We start from the raw sequence: 20,995 nt of genomic DNA, 5'->3' as shown, positions 1-20,995 counted from the left end.
TTCGAAAACCAAAATGTTCCCTGAGGTGAATGAGATCCAAGAACTGTAACATCACTTCAGAAAACACTACAAACACAATAGAATAACTATAAAGTACAAAGTGCATTGAACATATATGTAAGAATAGGTTTATTATTTCATAATAAACTCATAAGTCCTCTCTCTCTCTCTCTCTCTCTCTCTCTCTGTCAGGTGATATTCACTAAGTCGGAAAAAAGTGTGTATTCTTATCTATGTGTGCTTAAATGAGTTAACACTTATGGAGTGTATGTCACAGATCATTGTGTTGGCATTAAATTCATGTTTACATAAAGTACTGTATAAAAGACAACAAAAAAACCCCACTGGATCCATTAGGATCCATGCAAATCTTCCTCACACAGTAGAGTCTTGTTAAAAATCTCATTAGCTGTTCTGGATGACCCAGTTGATCCATCCGTGGTAGTTTCTGACCTTGGTGTAGACGCCAGGGAAGTAAGCATAGGCACAGCCGATGCCCCAAGAAACAATGCCCTCAAATTTACCATTACAGACAAGAGGTCCTCCTGAGTCACCCTGAGGATGGAAGAGTAAACAGTACAAGTTCTGTCAGAGTACTGCGCCACATTTTAATGTAAAGTAAAAGCTTGACAGATGAAACATATGAATGTTGTGTGGTTCTCAAGAGATCATAACTGAAAATGTGTGCTTGTCTAAATTGTCAGTCTGTAAGTCTTTAAAGGTGCATCAATTCATATTTTCATATTCACAGTGGATCAAGGGAAGAATCGAGAGAGTATTCACACCCGACTGCAGGTTGCTACAGGTAACATTGTTTTGATTTGGCTTGGATATCTGTTCTTATGAGCTGTTTCTCATTGTTTCTATTATCATAGAAATCGGTTCCTGCTTGGTTGGTTTCTTTTTTCATTTTACCATCTGACATCTGTAGCTACTAGTTATGCTTTTCTGATTATGATTCAAACATGATGCGGAGTATTTTCCAACAAGCTGATATAAATTAATGGTTGATGGTTGAAGTGTTCTCACTACACTGCAAAATTTTAAAGTCATTTGAATCGGCTACGTCCCGACCATCTACAACAAAATGCTGCTTTACTTTGATACTTTAAGAATATGTAGCTGATAATACATTCCAACATTTACTTGAGTGAGATGATTTGGCTTGGATATCTGTTCTTATGAGCTGTTTCTCGTTGTTTCTCTTATCATAGAAATCGGTTCCTGCTTGGTTGGTTTCTTTTTTCATTTTCTCTTTATGTATACTCCAGGTTAGGACTACTATTGGTGACCACTCAACCCTAGATTTGACTAGTCCATAACAAAACTTTGTGTCCAACAACAGCCGGCAGCTTTTTTCAGTAAAAAAAACTCTAAAACCGCACGATGTGTACAGTGGGGTCAAACATAGTGAGCAGCTGGTGACCATAGTGGCTCCACAATGGCACTATTTAGCAGCTTAAGACCCAGATTGTTTTTTCTCAGGAGTCGGTGAAGACAAAATCATAAAAGGAAAATGAATATTGGACTTACATTAGTCAGGTTGCCAGAAACATGACTCCAAAAAAAATATTTATATAATATACATTATGATCTATAATATCATGTAATATATTTATATAAGATTTCTGTCTACTGTTTTCTAACATGTTTGCCAACTTTATATAAGGTGATAGATATCAGTGTTGTGTTTGCAGCTTGTTCCACTGCCCCCAAGTGGCAAAAAAATCTATTGATGCAGCTTTAACAATATTAAAAATATCGATACCTGAAATGAATTGTTCTTGGTGTCAATCAATTTGAGAGCAATTGAGCTGAGCACAACTTTCAGTCCTGTGTTTTGAACCTTGATGGTGGGGCTGGTGATCTATGAAATATATATATATATATATATATATATTAACGTATAGCCCAATAATGTTACAGTAAACTATTGAGTGATTTTCAGTATTACATTATTACATCATCACTCATCGCATTTTAAGTTTTACCCTATTTTTCCATGTTTACTGTTTACCTGGAAGTATTTAATTATCAGTTGCTATGACAATCAAAAGAAATCACACCCTCTCAAACAACCCCCATGTTGCACCACAGAGCACCACAGGAAATCAGTTTAACTCGTCCCTCTGAGAATCGATCAGTCAATTGATTGATTCCTGGACAGTTTAAGACAAATTTCACTGTTTACTGTAAATGGCAATGTAAATAATAGTAACTATGTATATAATGTTTATTTCTGACAGGGCATATTATTCTTATTATTTTTATTATTTTCTTTTACATTTGAATATGGGGGGTTATATTTTTATAATTTATTTTTATTATATTTATATGTGTGGAATATGTGTGTATGTGTGGAGCACTGCAACACAACAATTTCCCACAGGGCATTAATTAAGTACGATTCTGATTCTGAAACACAACTTTGTGGCTCACCTGACAAGAATCTTTACCACCATAGATTGAGCCAGCACAGATCATGTTCTCTGTGATCCTGAAGTAGTAGTAGTACCAACAGTTAGAGAAGATGTCCACACTCACAGACCTCAGTACAGGTGAAAGTCTGTAGCTGTTCAGCCAGGTCACGCCCCAGCCGCTGACTGTGCACCGGGCAAGGTCAGCCAACGGGGGTGAGTCCGGATCTGGCAAAGGGGCCGGCTCGACCCTGGCATTGATGATAGCTGGCCGCTCCAACTGACCCACAGAGAAGGGAACAGTCATTCAGTCACTCAACATAATATGCTAATACTGAAGGTAGCGCTGTATTTGCTAGTCACATTACAAAAGGAGTTTCTGCAGTGTGAGTAAAGAGGCTTATTGCTCTTCAAAGTGACTTCTGCTTGCTGAAACAGGCTCTAGTTCAACAGCCATAGGAGGGATCACTTTGGGGGTGTTTCAGTTGTTGCAAAACACTGGAACTTCAGCTCAGCAAGTCAGTGTTCTTACTGACATCAAACAGCCCCTTCCCACTGTGTCATGGGAAATGAATCACACGAATAATGGGTCATGGGAAGTATTTTCTAACAAGCTGATATAAATTAATGGTTGATGGTTGAAGTGTTCTCACTACACTGAAAAATAAGGTTTTACTTTAAAGTCATTTGAATCGGCTACACCCCGACCATCTACAACAAAATGCTGCTTTACTTTGATACTTTAAGAATATGTAGCTGATAATACATTCCAACATTTACTGGAGTGAGATTTTGAGATGGAAAAAATGGAAAAAGGCCACACCAAAGTCTAGTCAAGACAGAGAAACAAGATCACAAGGTCCTGACAGAGGAAGACACAGAAAAGGAGATAGAACCTCCACAAGCCCACTCTATCCTGAATATTGGAATGGAAGAATTTGCTTATTGACTATTTCACCTGCATGTCACCAAGACCTGAACCGTCAGCTACAACAATGGATCCACATCCACAAAGTGAGGAAGCCCAGCAAGAGAAAAACAGTAAGAAGAAACAGAAGTTAAATAAAAAAAATATTAAATGAGCTAATAGTAAGAGATATACTCAGTGAATTTGGATACAAGCACAAAAATATAGGATTCATTTCTTAAGAGAATGAATTAAGAGGATGAAATGTGTGGATGATTGTTTTGCAAGTATGTTAATCAAAGAAAATATATAAATGATTTTGGAAACTGTTGTTTGATAAAGGGTTGATCTTTTTTCCAATGTAACTATTTGAAATATGGAAGTGAAAGTATTGTGGAAAGTACCAGAAAGGTTGAGCGGAAACAGATGGCAGGAAAAGTCAAGCACAATCAAAATAGTTGTTATTGGCGACATTTGGCAAGATCCTGGTTGATGCCTGGAGCACTCGAGAAGTGACCTAACCAAGTCTGCAGAATTTGCAAAAGTCTGTGGTATTTTTGTCACTTAGCCAACTGCTTGTGTCAAAAGCCTGATGATGCTGTTCTTAGCTCCACCGAGTCTATCTGCTGATAGAATAGAATAAAATAGAATAGAATAAAATAGAATAGAATAGAATAGAATAGAATAGAATAGAATAGAATAGAATAGATCTTCATTGTCATTGTTAACAGAAAAAAGTATGTTAAAGAACAAAAGTCAATTTAGCAGCTCTCTCTATCAAAGCAACTTTTCATCTAATGTGAGATGTCCAGAGGAACAGCACACATTCTTCGATTGCCTGGGGACACTGTGTCACTTCAATCAAGAATCCCAACAAAAAAAAATTAACTGGCGAGGCAGCCACTCAATTCATACAAGACTCACTGAAAGGCGTGGACGAAAGTGTGCAAAAGCACAGATTGTGTGTGACTGGTCAGGTCCATAGACGTAGGCTCCCTTCGGTTGGTCTAGACTGGCTGCAATAGTACTTGCATATTAAATTATATCCAGCAACCATAACAACTGTTACACTTTAGAAGGGATCTGTTCTTAACCAAAGTGTTTTCATTGAGTATTCTTAGGTATTCTCAGTAAGAGTGTGAGTGAACAGGTAGCGGTTTTGGGAAGAAGACAGTTAGTAGCTGGATGAATCTCTTTCGCCTCAGTCTGTGTTTCATGATATATGCACTGTATGGTTCAGACGCTGAGTCAGGCAAGCTAGTCTTTACCACTTTTACATGAGGGCTAAGCAGGACTCCTGTATTGGATTGCCTGAGTAAAGACAACAACAACATTAATTTGACCTTGTTGTATACGTACTTTTACTTAGGTAAAGGATCTCAATACTTTTTCCACAACTAGTTTTCAGAGACCACAAGTTTGTAACTGACAATATGCATTTAAAACTGGGGCTGTGAAGTTCGAAATACATAGTAATTTACCCACAGGGAAGATCCAAAGAAAAAGATACTAGTGAGTTGCATTATGGGAGAAGTAGGATTCAGTATTATTTGGAATTTGATCAATACCAATGACTAAAAGTAAGGATAATATGTTTACCTGGACTACTTTGATTATGACCGTTGTTTTCTCTTGTGTGAGTCCCTCAACTTTATGCTAATGCAATACTACATTACTGGAGTAACTCTTACAGTTAGTTGATCCAAATAGTGAGCATTTAAAGTATAATCCTTAATCATTGGCCTACAGTCTGTTTTCACTTTTATGAATTGTATCCATGGTTACCACGATATGACACATGTACATTGAGGAGCAGAGCAAACGAGGAACACAACAGACCAAACATCATTTATAAATATAAAATAATGCTACATGTATATATTAATTAGCCAAATGACATTTTTCACTAAGGTCTGCCTCACAGTAGTGCTGCAGGTCACTGACATACCTGGAATCACAAATCAGTATATACCTTATTCAGTATCTTAAATTGGTTTCAGCTCATGCTTCGAATCACAGTGTGTATATCAAATCCATATCTGCATCAACACATATTCCTCTGCCAGCTCTTACCTTCAGCAGCATGATATCATTGTCAAACGTCCAGTGTTGGTACTGGTAGTGCCTGATGACTAAGGAGACATTGAAAATCTGCTCAAAGCCCTCCACCTTGGTGATACTGTGTTCACTCAGGACCACTTTGATCAGGTGACTCCTACAAAAACACAGAAGAAGGCAAAGGTCAAGATTTTGAAGGTGCATCGTGTTTAAGCTGCAAGCTCATTGACTTCTGATCAAATAATCCATCCATCAACGTTCTTATGAAGCCACAAAAAGGTAGGTTGTTCCAGGCTATTCTAATATTTTGTCCAACATAGCTTTAAGATTCAATATCATGGGTGCTCGGTAAATCTGGCCCTCAATGTGAGTGCCACAGGTGTAAAACGACAGTGACTTACGGCCTCCAGCAGTGGGCAGCAGACGCCACCCACTGTGGGTGGATGAGCGTGCCTCCACAGAAGTGGTAGTTCATGAACCGGAGAGAGGCTTGATATTTGATGGAGTAGGGCTCTACCTCTGCACCCCCGATGATTCTTTTCCCGTAAACACCTAAAAAGCGAGGAGGGGGTTGGGTACACAGAGACAGAAACGCCTATATCAAAGACCATATTCATCAATGAAACATTACTCAAATGTTTGTCAATGTCAAACGTATTCAAAATTCAACTAGCTCATAACTTTCAGTTTTTACTTACATATGAAATTGTAGTCATTTTAACAGACAGTATATAATTGTATGCTCAGATGCCATTGTTTCTTACCTGTTAGGTTAACTACAAGCAGAAGGAGCAGTGAGAGATGACAGGATGGAGCTGACTTCATCTTTGTAGCTACTAAGAAAAAAGGAAAAAAGTGGATTAGAGAAAAACTTGGATCGAATTAGAAAAGAGCTTTGCTTGTCCCACATTCACATTGATTTTTTATTGGACTCTTTTTGTAAGGAAACTGTGTTCTTTTGATTGAAGACTTCCTGCATTATCCACCACTATAAACAAAAGTAGTACGTGCAGAATGCAGATAGTGCAGTGCAAATCCCTGCTTCACTGCACAGCAGATATCTATGTTATTCTTTGCTACTATAAGATTTGCAGCCAGATTTAGAGCCATTCTGAAGAATAGAAAGTCCAGAAACCTGTTTTATTTCATGTAGTATTACAGATGATTTGGTGTGCATTGAGACAAGTCGAGCTGCTACAACTAAGCTCGAGTTTGTTTAGTGGTTTAAAGTTTATAGTTGCAAGTAAAGTGGGGGACACTGCACAGTAATGCCAATGCTATTTTATTTTGAAGTTTCTGCTCTGTATTCTCCACATGGCAGTGCTTAATCCACAGTCCCATCAAAAGTAATACATAATCAAACTAAAATCCATTCTGTACAAAGTTGCCTCACCTTATCAAGAGTCAAGTAAGAAAACAGTCCAATTCCAACATTCACACACTCTCACACACTCCTCTCATACCGGGACATACTACAACTCTAAGGCTTCTTTTATACTGTTACCATGCCTGTCATTGTCATTGTTCCCTGCTATTGTCCAACAAATATCTAAGTTACTCGCTCACACACAGAAATCAGAGTCTGACCTAGTACAGGAAAAAAAAAAAAAACAGCAACCGCAGCCCGATCTTTCATTACGCCTGTCTTTCTAAGGCCTTTGTCCTCACAGATTCAACCTATTGTCCAGTTGTGGAGACAAAGTGAAGCTTAATGGAGATGAAACCCAACAAGCTAGAGAAATGATAGAATATACTCTCCAGACATGTTGGTGCTTTATCCAGTTATGTTACAGAGGGCAGGACAAAAGTTGGTGTGATATCTGAGTATGATAACAACGTGAGACCTAGCAAGACATAACAGCATGTATTCTTGGCTTGAACAAGGAAAAACCTCTTCTCAGAAATATTATTTAATAGAACTGAGAGTAAGCGTGCTTGACCATGTCATGTGTTCATATGTCTATGTACTTCTGCTTTCCCATCAGTCTCTGGGTTAAAACAAATCATTTTTACGGTAAGAGGTGCTAAATCAGTGCTACAGCCTGGCATGATGTGCTCATGTTGATAAGTCTTATCCAGCAGAGATGCACTGTGCTGTAACTCCTGTCTTCAGTGTCCTTCCTCTCGTCTCCCTGCCTTTTCCATATCCCCAGGTGTCACTCTCACTCCCAACAGGTTTTTTTTTTCTACACACGGGAGCATTGGGTTTGTAACTCATAGCCTCCATACAGTCTACACTCCCAAAGGTGTCACTTCATCTGTGGAGGTGAAAGGCGATAGCGTGCTTCCCTCTCACTCAGGTGCAAAGCTGAGGTGACAAACATGATGCCTTTCTGTGTGTGTGTGTGTGTGTGAGCGAGTGAGACCTTGTAAAAAACTGCATGTGCAGTACACACATATCAGTAGTGAGTCTGGGAGGAGCACGTGTCTCTGAAATGTAATCAGAACCCAGACTTGTTTTGTCCCTTGCATTTTGTGTTGATATAAAAAAGACTGACTGTGTGTCCACTTATTTCATCTGTATCTTCACATTATGTTGACAGTTTTCAGTGGCCAAGCCAGACTAAATTATTGGTGCATATTGTTAATAAAGCAGCCGGGCATAGCAAAATCCTTCTGGTCATAAAATATAGTTTCAACGGTGAATTTAAATGGTCAGTTTACCCAAATTCAAAAAACATAGTTTCTCACACATCTCTAGTCGTCTTGGTTTTTTAGATATCTCTCTATAGGATTTCTGCATCTACTCCGATACAATGGAGGTGAATGGAATTTCAGTCATTTCAGTTTTATTTTATATTTTTATATTGATATATATATATATATATATATATATATACATATACATATACATATATATAATGATAAAGTAAATTTTTGGGGAAATCAGTTGAGAGGCAGTTTATGAAGGGATGTCTGTTTTCAGGTAATGCAGCAAATTAAAGATTGGGGTATTTGATTCTAGAATCATTAAAAGAAAATCCAATATTGCTGTAAAGCAATGGGTTTTTAATTTGTAGCTTTTCCTACATTGGCCAAATAAATTTTGAGATGTTAAAGATATAGATACCTTTGTATGAATCATATGGCATTTCTTTGATGGTTGGTGAATTTATATCATCTCAAGGTATATCATCATGTCATCCAACCCTATAGCTCACAGCATAAGTCAGTAAGTGAGAGAAGTAAGGTAAGTAAGGTAAGTGAGAAAACATTTTTGGTCACTTGGCTTAGCTGACCTTTTAAAAATGCCTTCATATTGTATAGACCAACTTCAGGTTAAATGCAATATTTCGAAAATATTTGCTTAAGTCATCTTTGCTTTGTCTGAATTTGTGAAATACAAGTCATAACCAATGTTTGAAGGTGAACGTCTGAGAAGTCAGGTTAGTGTTGGTCCAGGAAACACCTGACAGTGGGAGGCCACACAAAGCCGTCTCTCCCATTCTACTGGGTGAAGCATCAATTATTTAGCTCGCTCTAAATGTGGGACAAGAGGAGGTCAGGCGAGATTCTCCTCCCATGCTGTGGATGATGCTGACTTACCAGACGGCTGATGATGATGATGATGATGATGATGATGACGATGACGATGACGATGGCGATGATGATAATGATGATGATCAGGCTGAAGATAATGATTTATTAGAATGCCAACGTGGATTCAATGATCACTGATGATTCATATTTATACAGAGAAACAATTGTGTGTCTGTGCTGTGTAGAATGCCTCCGTGGAGACATGAATCTCTCCACTGCTAGAAAACAAAGCCATGCAAACACACACACACACACACACACACACACACACACACACACACACACACACACACACACACGCACACAGTAGGCCATTGAACCATTTCAGCATGGATAAGCCCGGATGATGACACAGACAGAGCATGCTGATACAGTATAGATGAACCCGCTTGGCACAGGACCCTGTGTTGCCATGGCAACAATGTAAAGCCTTTCGACAAGTCAGGAGGGTCAGGAGAAAGAGTTGCGATAGTGCTGGGATGGGAGGGGAGGGGGGAGCGCTGGGCAGCTTTTGAAGGTGAACTTTGGTGTTTCTCTCTCATCGCTTTCCTTTTCAATCAATGCTGCAGTGTTGGACCCTGGTGCCACATGATGAACGATGAAATTAAAAACTTTTTTTTCCTCCCTGGAAAAAAGTGACTCCTACTGTTTTCAGTAAGGAGTAGATGCTTGGGCTGGGCCAGCAGACAGGAGCAGAGGACATAGGTTGTCTGGCTGCAGTGGTTTATCTGGTGGTATGGTAAAGAATAGCATCCCTAAACCTCTACAGCTGTGATGAACCTGCTCATGTGTTTGTGTGTTGTGCTGGTGGACCTTGTGACAGTTCACAGTGAGTACAAGTTTTTTCAGTTTTGTGAACATAATGTGATGCTTTGCTCAGCTTTAAATGTTGCTTAACTTTCCATTCAACAAAGAAGTGGCCAGTTTCATGGTTTTGCTTATCAACAGGCAACCAGCGGGCAGCTTTTGATTTAAACTGGTCTACTTCCTTATTTGAAAGGAAAGGAAAGGACATTTTTTAAGGGTTTTAATAGTTCAACATGTGCTTATTGAGACTTATTGAGCTTATTGAGCTTATTGAGAATTTTGATACCACTCTCATGTCTGTACGATAAATATGAAGCTAACGCCAGGACCCGGTTTGGTTAGGTTAGCTTAGTGTAAAGGCTGGAAATGGAGGGAACAGCTAGCTATGTACAAAGGTGGCGAAATTCTACCTGCACCTCTAAAGATCACTAATTAACACATTTTTTTAATCTGTACAAAAAATAACAATTCACTGTTTTACAGGGGTTAGTTGCCAGACTGTTTCTTGGCTGGGAGCAGGAACATCCTGAGTCTCTTCCGGTTGCCTGGCAACTGGTCTGGTCCCAGAAAGTAATAGTCCAGCACATAGCTCCCCACAACACAGCAAACTGTCATTTTAATACTTGAGTGTTTGTACGGATTAAACAAATGAGATACAACTTTGTAGTTAGTGAACTTTACTGCACACTGGCTACCTGTTTCCCCCTCCTAGTCTTTACACTAAGATAAACAGATTCAAGCTGCGGCTTTACTTTATTGTACAATCAAAGAAAATAACCACATTTGTTTAAATTGCTTTCCATTCCTTCACAGAGTCAACAGGTTAGTTTGCGATTATTCCTCATCACTGATCATCAAAAATTCAAATGTATTTCCCTCCATGGTCACAGAAAGCAATTGTAGACATTTCCAGGACATAGCCTCAACTGTTCCCATCATGTCTCCGACTGTATAGCCTGAAGCCAATGTACAGTTGTTGAGCTGTTGCATAAGGCAGGTGGGGAGAGCCCCCACTCTAATGTTTCAGAGCCCAGAGTGAGGTGGTGACACTAGAAGGTCAGGTTATATTGGATTACATTCATTACGCAGTGGCCTCCCAGGTGACAGAAAACCACTAATTGTTAGGCCGTGGGGAAGGGGGGATTTAGAGGGCCTCACTCTTCATGTTTCTCTTTTGTTCACTGAAGACTCTCCATGTTTTCTAAGATGGACTTTTTAAGTGTGACTGAAATGCATACCTGGGGAGCTGTTACTTGCAGGATGTTTTGGATATTTAGCAGTTCAGATGAAAGCATGAATTAACCATTTCAGTTTCTGATATGAAAATGATGTATTTGTATCATGTTTCTACATAAGAATCGAAAAGTATGGTATGTTTTTTGGGAAATTGGTTTACTACTAACTTACAACAACTTCATCTACTGTCAATCAGAACTGAAGATGCTTTTGAGATGAGAGATGAAAACAACTAGCAAGTCATTGATATAGTACTTCTGCATATCCTATGATGAGGATGACTGAGAACCTTCACAGACCTATTGGAAATTAATCAAACAATTGTAAATTCATCTGCCACAGCTCTTTTTTCTTCCTTTCCTTGTCAATGTTTTTGTTCCACACAGGCCACGTGCTCATGCAGGGCCGTATAGTAGGTGGTTACACCGCTGCTCCAAACTCCATCAAATACATTGTGTCACTGCAGAGCACGAGGGGCCAACACTTCTGCGGTGGATCACTGGTTCACAGGTACTGGGTGCTCACTGCAGCACACTGTAACATCGGGTAAGAGTGCTCAATAGCTGTCATCAATGAAGGTGAAAACTCACAAAAATATATTTTCATGAGTTCCATGTTGGGAAGGTTACATGCTCCTTTATGTTTTAAAGTCAAAATGATATGATAGGAGGATAGCTCTATGGAAATGCAGGTCAGTATTCATGCTCTCCAGATGATGATTCCTAAAGACTTGGGTGATCCCTTAACCTTCTTTGTAGAACAATAATAAGGTGATAATTTGGATTTTAAAATACCTGCAAAACAAATGACATTCCCATCAGCCTCAACTTTGTGGTTAGTGCTAATTTGCAAATGTTAGCATTATAAAGCTGAAGCAGACTACAGAGTTTGATAATAAATTAAGTAAAACTAGTGGTTAAAGGAAGGATCATTAAACAAGAATCCCGGCTGTCTTTCTGCCTCCTACTTAGATTCATTTTAAATACTGCTTCCCTCATAAATCTAAAATTCGACAGTTATGTTTGAACTTTTCTCAAGGTAAAGATCAAACTGTTTCTGAGATACTTGCACAGGCAATGACATTCTTCTGGCATTCTTTCAATAGACTCCGTAGAAGTCACTGAGTAGAAGCTAACTTGGCATGACTTTATAGTGTGAGCAGATGGTTCCAACAGATGCCTAAAAGCAAACATCCGTTCTGCTACGGGAAGGTAACGTCAAAACGATGCCGCTTGATCAAGATGCAAAGTAAACCCCTATACAGGCCATTGGGAAGTCAAACAGCACACAGATGCGGTCGAGTCAGCTGACCTTGGCACACCATCAGCGTGTGTGTGTGTGTGTGTGTGACAGAGAGAGTGAGAGAGAGAGTGAAGTGTGATCTTGTCTGGATCCAGGAAATTGGCGGCATTTCTGGTATACTGTCCCAGCCCTGTCCGCACACAGTAAGCCATTGTTCCCTGGCAGACAAACACTTCTGGCTTCACAGTGGTCACAGTTCACCTGTGTGCACACTCTGTGACCTTGTATACTGGTCACAACAAAAGATGAGAAAATGAGAAGCTAAAATGTCATGATCATGATAATGATCTAATTTGTGGTGTTGAAAATAGGCCTGTGCTGATTTTTCCTCCTCCTTCTCCCTCTAGAAGGTGTCAGCAATGATCAGATCTCCCTGCCTTCATCTATTATTTGTGTAATATTTATTGATGAATGTGATGTAAAAACTGAATTGCCTCATCTTTTAGGGCAGAGCACATGATGATAGTGGCGGGCGACTACATAGTAAATACCTTCGAGGGCACTGAGCAGTATGCTAAACCCCACAGGCTGGTCACCCATCCCCTCTACAACAGGAGCACCAACGACGCTGACATCATGCTCATTAAGGTACTGCAGAAGCAGTGCAGGGATTTAGACATACAACAGTGTTATCAGTGTCTATCTCCTGTTTATCTTTTTGTGATTTGCTTGATTCAGCCTGAGAGTGGTCCAGCAGTCAGTGGCTTCCCATTAGTCTCTACAACTCAGCAGGCAAAGCAATACAATAAAATCCATGTTAATTTTGTCTAAATCAATTTTGGACTCTATCTTTGTTTTGACTGCAGCATTAATTGATTTTTTTTTTGGCCTCCTGGGGCAGAACAAGCTGTACACAAAACACTGACATATTATCACCTTTTAAAGTTGACATGGTAAACACATTAGCTAACAGTTGTCTGTTTGCCCATCCAGCAGACTTGGAGAAGCATTAGCATTCATGTTTGTGAGGTGAGAGGATAGGGCTAGCTCCTTTAAGGTTTTAGGAAGGAGGGTGAAGAGATGTAATTCTCATACTCAGTATTGCCATCAGTCTGGAATAACAGTAAATCACCATCAGACACTGTCTTAGCAGAAACAGAATACAGAGTAATTACTCTATTAATTATTATCAAAGAAATGCCCATATTTATATGTATACCAAATACACTACTAATAGCCTTTCTGTTACAAATTATATGAATATGCAGGTCAAGACCCTTAACCCTCCGGTCGTGTTCACCTCCCGCCCCTTACTTTAGTGTTCCCGGTCAAAATTGACCGGTCTGTTTTAACTGCTCTTAAATTAGCACAAAAAACATTTTTCACCACCAAATTTTTATTCAACATTCTTTAGCTGTGAACAATGGCTCAAAGTAGTGTTTAACATGAATTTATAGAATTAGACATAAAATAACTGCAGTGAAAATACAAATAGGCACTGAAAATGTATTACAAAATGTACATGTAATGTAAAAAATAAATGGAAAACCAAAGATCCCTCTGCATCCCACAGACTTTTTGTAGCCTCATTGTTTGAGTGATATACTCCTGCTAAAATCAACAGACCTATGTAGGATTGGAGGTCTATCAGGTCGAAACTTCTCTCCAGGTTGGAAGCTGGACTTGATGTCATCCACACGAGATGTAGCATACCGTGTTGGCCCTGACGTCATCTTTAGATTAGATTAGATTAACTTTATCTATCCCACAATTGGGAAATTCATTTACCACAGCAGAAAATAAACATCTATAGAATAAACATCGGAAATAGGGAAATATACAACAAAAATATACCAAATATACAGTAATAATACAATATACACAATACACACGATATGTACATGAAAAAGTGCAAGTTTGCACATAGTCAGGAAGTTGTGGAGTCTGACAGCTGCTGGAATGAAGGACGTTGTGATCTGAGCGTCCCAGCGTGATGTTGATGTTTTCCACTCTCGCTCTACTTCCTCTGTCCTGGGTGGATGAAGACCAGAGCAAGTGTCCACTCTTGGACTGGAATGTCTCCTCAGGTGCCTGTTCTTCAGGTGCCTCTCCCTCTCCATCTGTTGACTGGTCAGTCTCCTCAAAGTCTGGATCAAAATCTGTGTTGCCTTCCACTTCCGAGACATCCTCCTCTGTCTCTGGTTCAATTTCAGTCCTCAGTCCATCATGTCCAAAAACCTGGACCAGAACCTCTTCGACAGAGAACCGCTTGGTCAGTCGCCTACTCATTGTGCTCAGAGTAAAAGGAGTGCAAGGCAAACATCAAGCTATATATATATGGGGTCCGTGTGAGGATGATACATTGATTAGTCTGGAAGGTGCGGTTCACGTGGGGGATAGGCACAAAAGCGCGGGAAATAGATGGGTTCACATAACAGACACCTGTCTAGTCTGTGTGAAGATATGATACGTTGTTTCATCAGGAAGTTGGTTCACGTGGGACGATCGGCACATAAGCGCGGGAAAGAGATGTGTACCCGCAAAAGACATTGTTCAGTCTGAAATGTGTGAGTGAGTGAGTGAGTGAGTGAGTGAGTGAGTGAGTGAGTGAGTGAGTGAGTGAGTGAGTAAGTGAGTGAGTGAGTGAGTTGGGGTGGTCTGTATGAGGATGTTTTCTGTCTGATGGATGAATATAGTCTGGATACCCATTCATTTCCTATGGCGGTCACTTTTGACCGGGAACACCACAGGTGTAACAAGGTTGATTAAAACACTCAAAATTCAATGAAAGAGGTGATCATCACTTTTATATGTTAAAGTGCATAGTGTGGAGGATATCATAAGGCCTTGAGGCAATCAGATGTAAAACACAATATTTATGAGTGTTTTAAGTTGTAATTCGGTCAGATTTGACCCGAACACGACAGGAAGGTTAAACATAACATCAATTTAGGATTACACAAAGAGTACAATATACATTTTGAGCCAAACTTACAATATACAAATGAGAACAAGACACAGGCACTTACTTCTTGTCATTAACTCAGTGCTTGGAGTATCACACCTGGAGCACACAGAAGAAGATTCTCATCGATTGTCACAGGTAAACTCTAGCCTTAATTGTAACGTGGGCACACTAACTCAACGCCTCTCACTTTTATACACTACCTCAAACCGTTTGGGGGGCATACGTCATTTCCTGCAGCCTAATAACATGCCCCCTAAATGACACACACGCAGGAGGTCAGAGCCTTTTACACAATTCATTTGTGGTTGTATTTCCAATGATCTCACAAATGTAAGATATATTCACGCTGCTTTTAGATCAGTTTTGGTCTCCACTGAGTTTGGTGCTGAGTAGTGCAGAAACAGCTTATTGGAGCTTTTCTGCAGAAAATGGCTGCTTGCTGCAGCAGGGCATGGGGGTGACAGCAGAGTTATGGGGCTAAGTAGAGGTTAAGGCACATAGTCATTTGATCCATTGTCCACATTGAATCTCTCCTCTGATTTTCTGTCCAGCTGCGGGCCCCCATGGTGCTGAACAAATACGTGTCGCTGGCACCTCTTCCCAGGCAGGGGACAGGTGTTGTCGAAGGCCGGGTGTGTCGTGTGTCTGGGTGGGGATACAACAGTCTGGGTGGAGGACAGGCCCGCTTCACCCTGAGGACAGTCACAGTGCCCATTGTGTCAACTGCGAGATGTAACAGCAGTGAGTCCTTTAATGGCAACATCACAGCAAACATGATCTGTGCTGGCTACAGGACTGGAGGAAAAGATGCATGCAAGGTACAGGGAACAAATACTATTATACCTTCTTTCATTAACGTCAAGCAACTATTTTAATCAGTTCCAGCTTCGAGGTAAGTGGGTGCTGCACATTAATAGCTGTCCAATCTGGCCCATTGTGACAAACATAATCATCTGATCTTTGCAAAGCCATTAAATCTGTTTTTGAAATAAAAAAATTCTCCAAGGCACTGGCAGTGGTTCCCAGTGTATATCAAATAGCACAAGGGGCATCCTATTTTCATCTGCTCACATTACTGCAAAACAATAACACAGTTTTGGGAAGCTCATCCCCATGACAGTGCGAGGATACAGTTCATCATGTCAGTGTTGGTTCAGCTACAAGGTTTTATTAAGCAGACGTGGCAGTCCACCCTCAGGAGCTGTATGATGGTTGCAGAAGAGGTAGAAAAGCAACCCTGAAATAGCATCAGGATAGAAAACCTTGCTGTGATTTTGATTTGCAGTGGTTTGTAGGCACAGACAGCTGCATGCTCTGATTTGGTTAGTTGTATCATATAAGTATTTCTGCCCCAGCCTTTGGTGTGAGAAGAAAATTACATGAAATCCAATGTGTGATATACCAGTGGGCTATATTTTGCCTCAGGTAAGGAGCTGAATGACTAATTAAAAAGTGCTATATTTAACGCTACAGTAGGCAACTTTGTGTGTTGGCATTTCCAAGTAGAAGACAGAGATTACCATATGAAATTATAAAGGTTTAAATTGTTTCTTTGTACAGCAAAATATACAGAAAAATGGCATCAATAAATTAGGGCTCTGACGGGAATGTACTTTAGTCACATTTTATCTGTTTAAAATCTTTTAGTCTCTGTTGGCCACTTCAGGTACACGTGAATCTAAGACATATCAAACAGATTTCACATATATGCTAAATTCACATGATGAATGCACATTTTATATATGAAATATAGCATTTCAACAGTAATCGACATGTATTACATGTAAAACATACAATTCAAATAGCCTATTAGTTTTTTATAAGTCTTTCTCTACCAATTAATTAATTGTGGGCAAACAGCATGATTTCCTACAGAAGTTTGGGAATGGGATGTGATTGTGGTTTGAGATAAAATTTAAAATACAGTATCAATGTTTTTCTGAGCTAAAGAGGTTACCTGACATGGCTGAGACATCTACGCCACTGGAGAAGTAAATGCCTCTTGACATGGTTGCCTCCCACTGCTCAGATTCTAGGTAGGATTTAATGTGTCCTGTAGCACCAATCAAGGACATTAAAGCAGCTTTATAGCAGCACTTGAAACTGAAACTGAAAGGTTTTCCATGAGGAACACTGCAACAAGGTAACTGATGGAGGGTGTCGCCTCATCCTTGCAGGGTGACTCTGGCGGGCCACTGGTGTGCGGGGGGCGTGTCAATGGCGTGGTCTCCTGGGGCAACGGCTGCGGGGATGCTAAGTTTCCAGGAGTCTACACGGCGGTGTCCAAATTCCGCCGATGGATAGACCACACCATCTACGGGTCCTACTTACGCTGCACCAGATACTGAAGGAAGTGATAAAAACTAAGATGATGAAAGTAACCATTTGTGCCTGGAAATGTTTGAGCGGGCCTGGAACAAAGGTGGCTCTGTGGAAAGTATGCAGAGCTTATCAACCACTAAGATAGATAGATAGTCTTTGCTGTCCCAGAGGCAGATTTGTTTTCACATTCAGTACTGCTCTGATTATTCTGATAATGTTTTGAATAATGGTGATCCATCTCGTATTCTCAGATTATCTGGCTGTGAACATTGGTCTCTGCCAGCTACAGTAATTGTGGGATCGACTACACTACCAACAGGGCACTTTTTACTGTACATTTAATTCTAGTGAAGTGAAGTTAATAACTTTGCGACAATAAATATTCAAATTTTGAGATGTGTCAAAATTAAATGGTGAATGTCTATTAATTTTGGTTCTAGGTGATTTTGAATCCGTGCATCATTAAGGCCCCAACAACCTTTTTTTTTTTTTCAGTCAATTTATAACTTTCAGTTGAGCAGTGGAGTCATACATGAACACACACACATGAATCCAACATCAATCCAACACACACACAAACACACACAAAAGGTGAGAACAGGTTTTGTTAGGTCACACCAGGAAGATTTCTCAAGCCTATTTGTCTTTTTCTTTTTTCTTTTTTTTGTCTTTGCTCTTCTCACTGATTTGAAGTGGACAGGGCTCGTTTGGAAAAACTGTGTCACAAACTTCCATACACCAATCAGAATTTGGCAGCATTTGAATCAAAATATGAGACGTCAATTTATTTTTCCCAGCTGCTGTCACTCAAACTTGATCAATCACCTGCATGCAAGCGCACATCACTGGTGGACTTTGTAATGTGAATGCTGCTTAGCTGAAGATCATCGCAAAGAAAGATCAAACACTTGCAGCCATGATCCACAGTTGTAAAATCCTGTCTGGGTATTACAAACCACCATGCTGTGTTTTGGCATCTATAAGCTGTGAAACACGTAAATGTGTTCCCCCCATGGATGTATATAGAGAGCTGGATATGGTGCCATCTCACTGCCAATTTGTCCCAGTGGCCACCTACAACTACAATCAAGGCTGGTTATTATTTATGAATATTCAATCCATGGAGGTTTTATATTTACAATAACATTTACCCATATGGAAGATGCTTTTATCCGAAGCAACTTACAAGTGAGGGACAACATTCAAGATTCAGTGCAGTAGGAGAACTTGGAGTAAGCACTATGTACTACATCTATTCAATAAGTGCAAGGTAAAGAAGTGCATAGTAAGTGCTAGTTAAGCATGTCAGGCTGTTAGAGGTGTTGAGAGAGGAGGTGCTCTCGGAAGGGATGATTCTTCAAGAGATTCTTTGGTAGCTTGTTCCACCATCAGGGAACCACAGACGAGAACAGTAAGAACTGTGATTGCTTTGTGTGTAAGGATGGCAGTACCAGACGACATTCCTTGGAGGGATGCAATTGCCGAGAAGGAGCAAAAGGCTGTATGATTGCGTCCAGGTAGATAAGCGTAGACCCAGAAACCACTCTGAAGGCAAGCATTAGTTAGTTGAACTTGATTCAGGTGGCCATGGGTAGCCGGTGGAGGTCAATGGGTAGCCGAGTGACATGTGTCCTTTATAGGTTGATCCAAAACCAGTCGCACCGCCACATTCTGGACCATCTGTAAGGGTTTCACTGTACATGAAGGGTATTGCAGCAGGCGAGGCGAGAGATAACCATGGTCCTTGCCGAGAGTTTGGTGGAGTACTGAGTCAAGTGCGGTCTGATTTTTATGTTTTATAGTGAAAAGCAGAGCGACCAGAAAACAGGAACAGCCAGAAGAGCTCTCCCTGTTGATCTGAAGCTTTGGCCCCTATTGGCTCATAGGGGAGGAGCAATAGCAGTCAGTGATCAGGTAAATCTTAAAATCACTTCTAAAACGGAGTGGTCACCTGTGAAGGGAGGCCAGAACATGGTTAATGTGATCTTGTCTGTTTGAATTTGTTGAGCAGTTGCATTTAAGGCGTGAGATTGATTTTTGGCTTAAGACAGAATTATACTTCTAATAAATAATGGCAAGCAATGTTTTTTTCTCTGAACGTCAACTTTGTTTGTTGCTTTTTCACTCATTAATATTGAATTCTATAAAGACATATTTGAAGCCAAGTTTTCAGGGGCTATAACCAACCATGGCAAGATTCAAGCACATCCATTATCAAGTAATACAGCAGGTAATTTAAAGTTGCTACTCTCCATTTGTGCTACGCTTACAATAGCATTAACATGGTCGCGTAATTATCACTTGTAGCTGCAATGGCCACTGTGCAGAAGTTACATGGTGTTGCTTTAAAAAGGTATGATAGTCTGAAACAAAAAACAACACAGGAATCAGTTCTGATGAGAATATAACCACATACAGTGAAACAATATTTGTGAAACTCAGAGTTGTTGCTGAGATGTTCTGATATGAAAGATGAGTCTCTATCATGGCTTCTAAAAGTCCCCACGGAGTAGGTGTGTCGCGACTGCACCTCCTTTATGAATAGCTGACAGCATATTAAAGTTAGTCCTACGTCAGGCTTGGATATCACCTTTCATTTCATTGTCTGTGTAATGATATTTGATTAAGTCCTCCTGAGAAAGCATAGTCTACATGTCAAGATTTATATCCTTTACTGTATATCTGTTTTGTAATACCATCGCTTTGTGCTGCTGCTCCTATAGAAGACAGATTTGTGTAAACAGTACAGACAGCAGTGGGTGGTAAGCCCAGTGAGAATTTGCTGCAACCTAAAGACGATCCCAGGGGCCTTCGTTTAACAAAGCAAACCAGTTTTCATGCAACCCTCTGATCTTGTAACTTTGCACCTAGTGTGATCACAAAACACCAAAATGTTTTCAAACTGGATCCTACAAGGTCTGAGGAGACAGTAAGGTCATTTAAGGAAAACCAGAATTCATAAAAAAATCAGTTTTTTCTTGGTTTGTGTATTTGTATTCTGCCATATTTAGGAATCTGATTAAGGATCGAACTGTGTTTTCTGTGTCTTTTAAAAAAAAATCTCATCTGGATAATTTACTGAATAAAACCTTGTTATATGAAAAAAACACCTGTTCCAGGTGACAACCCCCATCTAACCCTCCCAAATGGTAGAAATCGTAGCGAAAACAGCGCAGGCCCCCAAGATTGAGCTCGAAATGCGCCATTGGGCCCCAAAGTCACATCCCAGTCTATGAAAATACTGCCATCCTCCGGTGAGGTCTGACTCGGTGGATACATGGGCTGTTCAAATCCCTATGACAAAATAAATAACATTTGTGAAATTTGAAAAAAAAAACAAACAAAAAAAAAAAAAACGGTTGGAGGATTTGACTTCTCAAACTCGTCGAGTGGTGGCGCGTAAACGACGTTTCCCAAAGATCTGAACTGGCTCACATTTATGTGCCATCTCTGAATATACAATCGCCATTTGTTTGATTGCATCTAGATCCCGGAGAG

At 40.0% G+C, this 20,995-nt stretch overlaps 2 protein-coding genes across 2 annotated transcripts; one reads left to right on the top strand and one right to left on the bottom strand.

The window, feature by feature from the left end:
• Window positions 1-37: 37 nt before the first annotated feature.
• Window positions 38-6,207, bottom strand: si:dkey-33m11.8 (trypsin). The gene is made up of 5 exons (XM_056393211.1): window positions 6,147-6,207; window positions 5,784-5,934; window positions 5,398-5,539; window positions 2,440-2,697; window positions 38-555 (listed from the first exon to the last, which is right to left on the bottom strand). The coding sequence occupies exons 1-5, from the start codon at window positions 6,205-6,207 to the stop codon at window positions 406-408; spliced, it is 762 nt and encodes a 253-aa protein (XP_056249186.1). The 3' UTR covers window positions 38-405.
• A 3,489-nt stretch (window positions 6,208-9,696) lies between these two features.
• LOC130161636 (trypsin-like) lies at window positions 9,697-20,750 on the top strand. Its single transcript, XM_056365044.1, has 5 exons — window positions 9,697-9,751; window positions 11,352-11,511; window positions 12,714-12,855; window positions 15,727-15,993; window positions 17,353-20,750. The coding sequence occupies exons 1-5, from the start codon at window positions 9,697-9,699 to the stop codon at window positions 17,521-17,523; spliced, it is 795 nt and encodes a 264-aa protein (XP_056221019.1). The 3' UTR covers window positions 17,524-20,750.
• The last annotated feature ends 245 nt before the right edge of the window (window positions 20,751-20,995 follow it).

This window comes from Seriola aureovittata, chromosome 2 (genome assembly GCF_021018895.1).
Source record: "Seriola aureovittata isolate HTS-2021-v1 ecotype China chromosome 2, ASM2101889v1, whole genome shotgun sequence".
NCBI lineage: Eukaryota > Metazoa > Chordata > Actinopteri > Carangiformes > Carangidae > Seriola > Seriola aureovittata.
The sequence above is the reverse complement of the archived record's forward strand: the minus strand, read 5'-3'. Positions and strand labels throughout refer to the sequence as shown.

Bases quoted from the DNA above. Each gene is read 5' to 3' on its own strand.
- si:dkey-33m11.8 (XM_056393211.1), bottom strand. From the start codon at position 6,207: ATGAAGTCAGCTCCATCCTGTCATCTCTCACTGCTCCTTCTGCTTGTA. The intron at 5,540-5,783 runs GTAAGTCACTGT...GTGTTTTTGTAG, and splicing joins GCTGCCCACTGCTGGAGGCC to GAGTCACCTGATCAAAGTGG. The intron at 556-2,439 runs GTGAGCCACAAA...TTCCATCCTCAG, and splicing joins GTGGTAAAGATTCTTGTCAG to GGTGACTCAGGAGGACCTCT.
- LOC130161636 (XM_056365044.1), top strand. From the start codon at position 9,697: ATGAACCTGCTCATGTGTTTGTGTGTTGTGCTGGTGGACCTTGTGACA. The intron at 11,512-12,713 runs GTAAGAGTGCTC...CTCATCTTTTAG, and splicing joins GCAGCACACTGTAACATCGG to GGCAGAGCACATGATGATAG. The intron at 15,994-17,352 runs GTACAGGGAACA...TCATCCTTGCAG, and splicing joins GAGGAAAAGATGCATGCAAG to GGTGACTCTGGCGGGCCACT.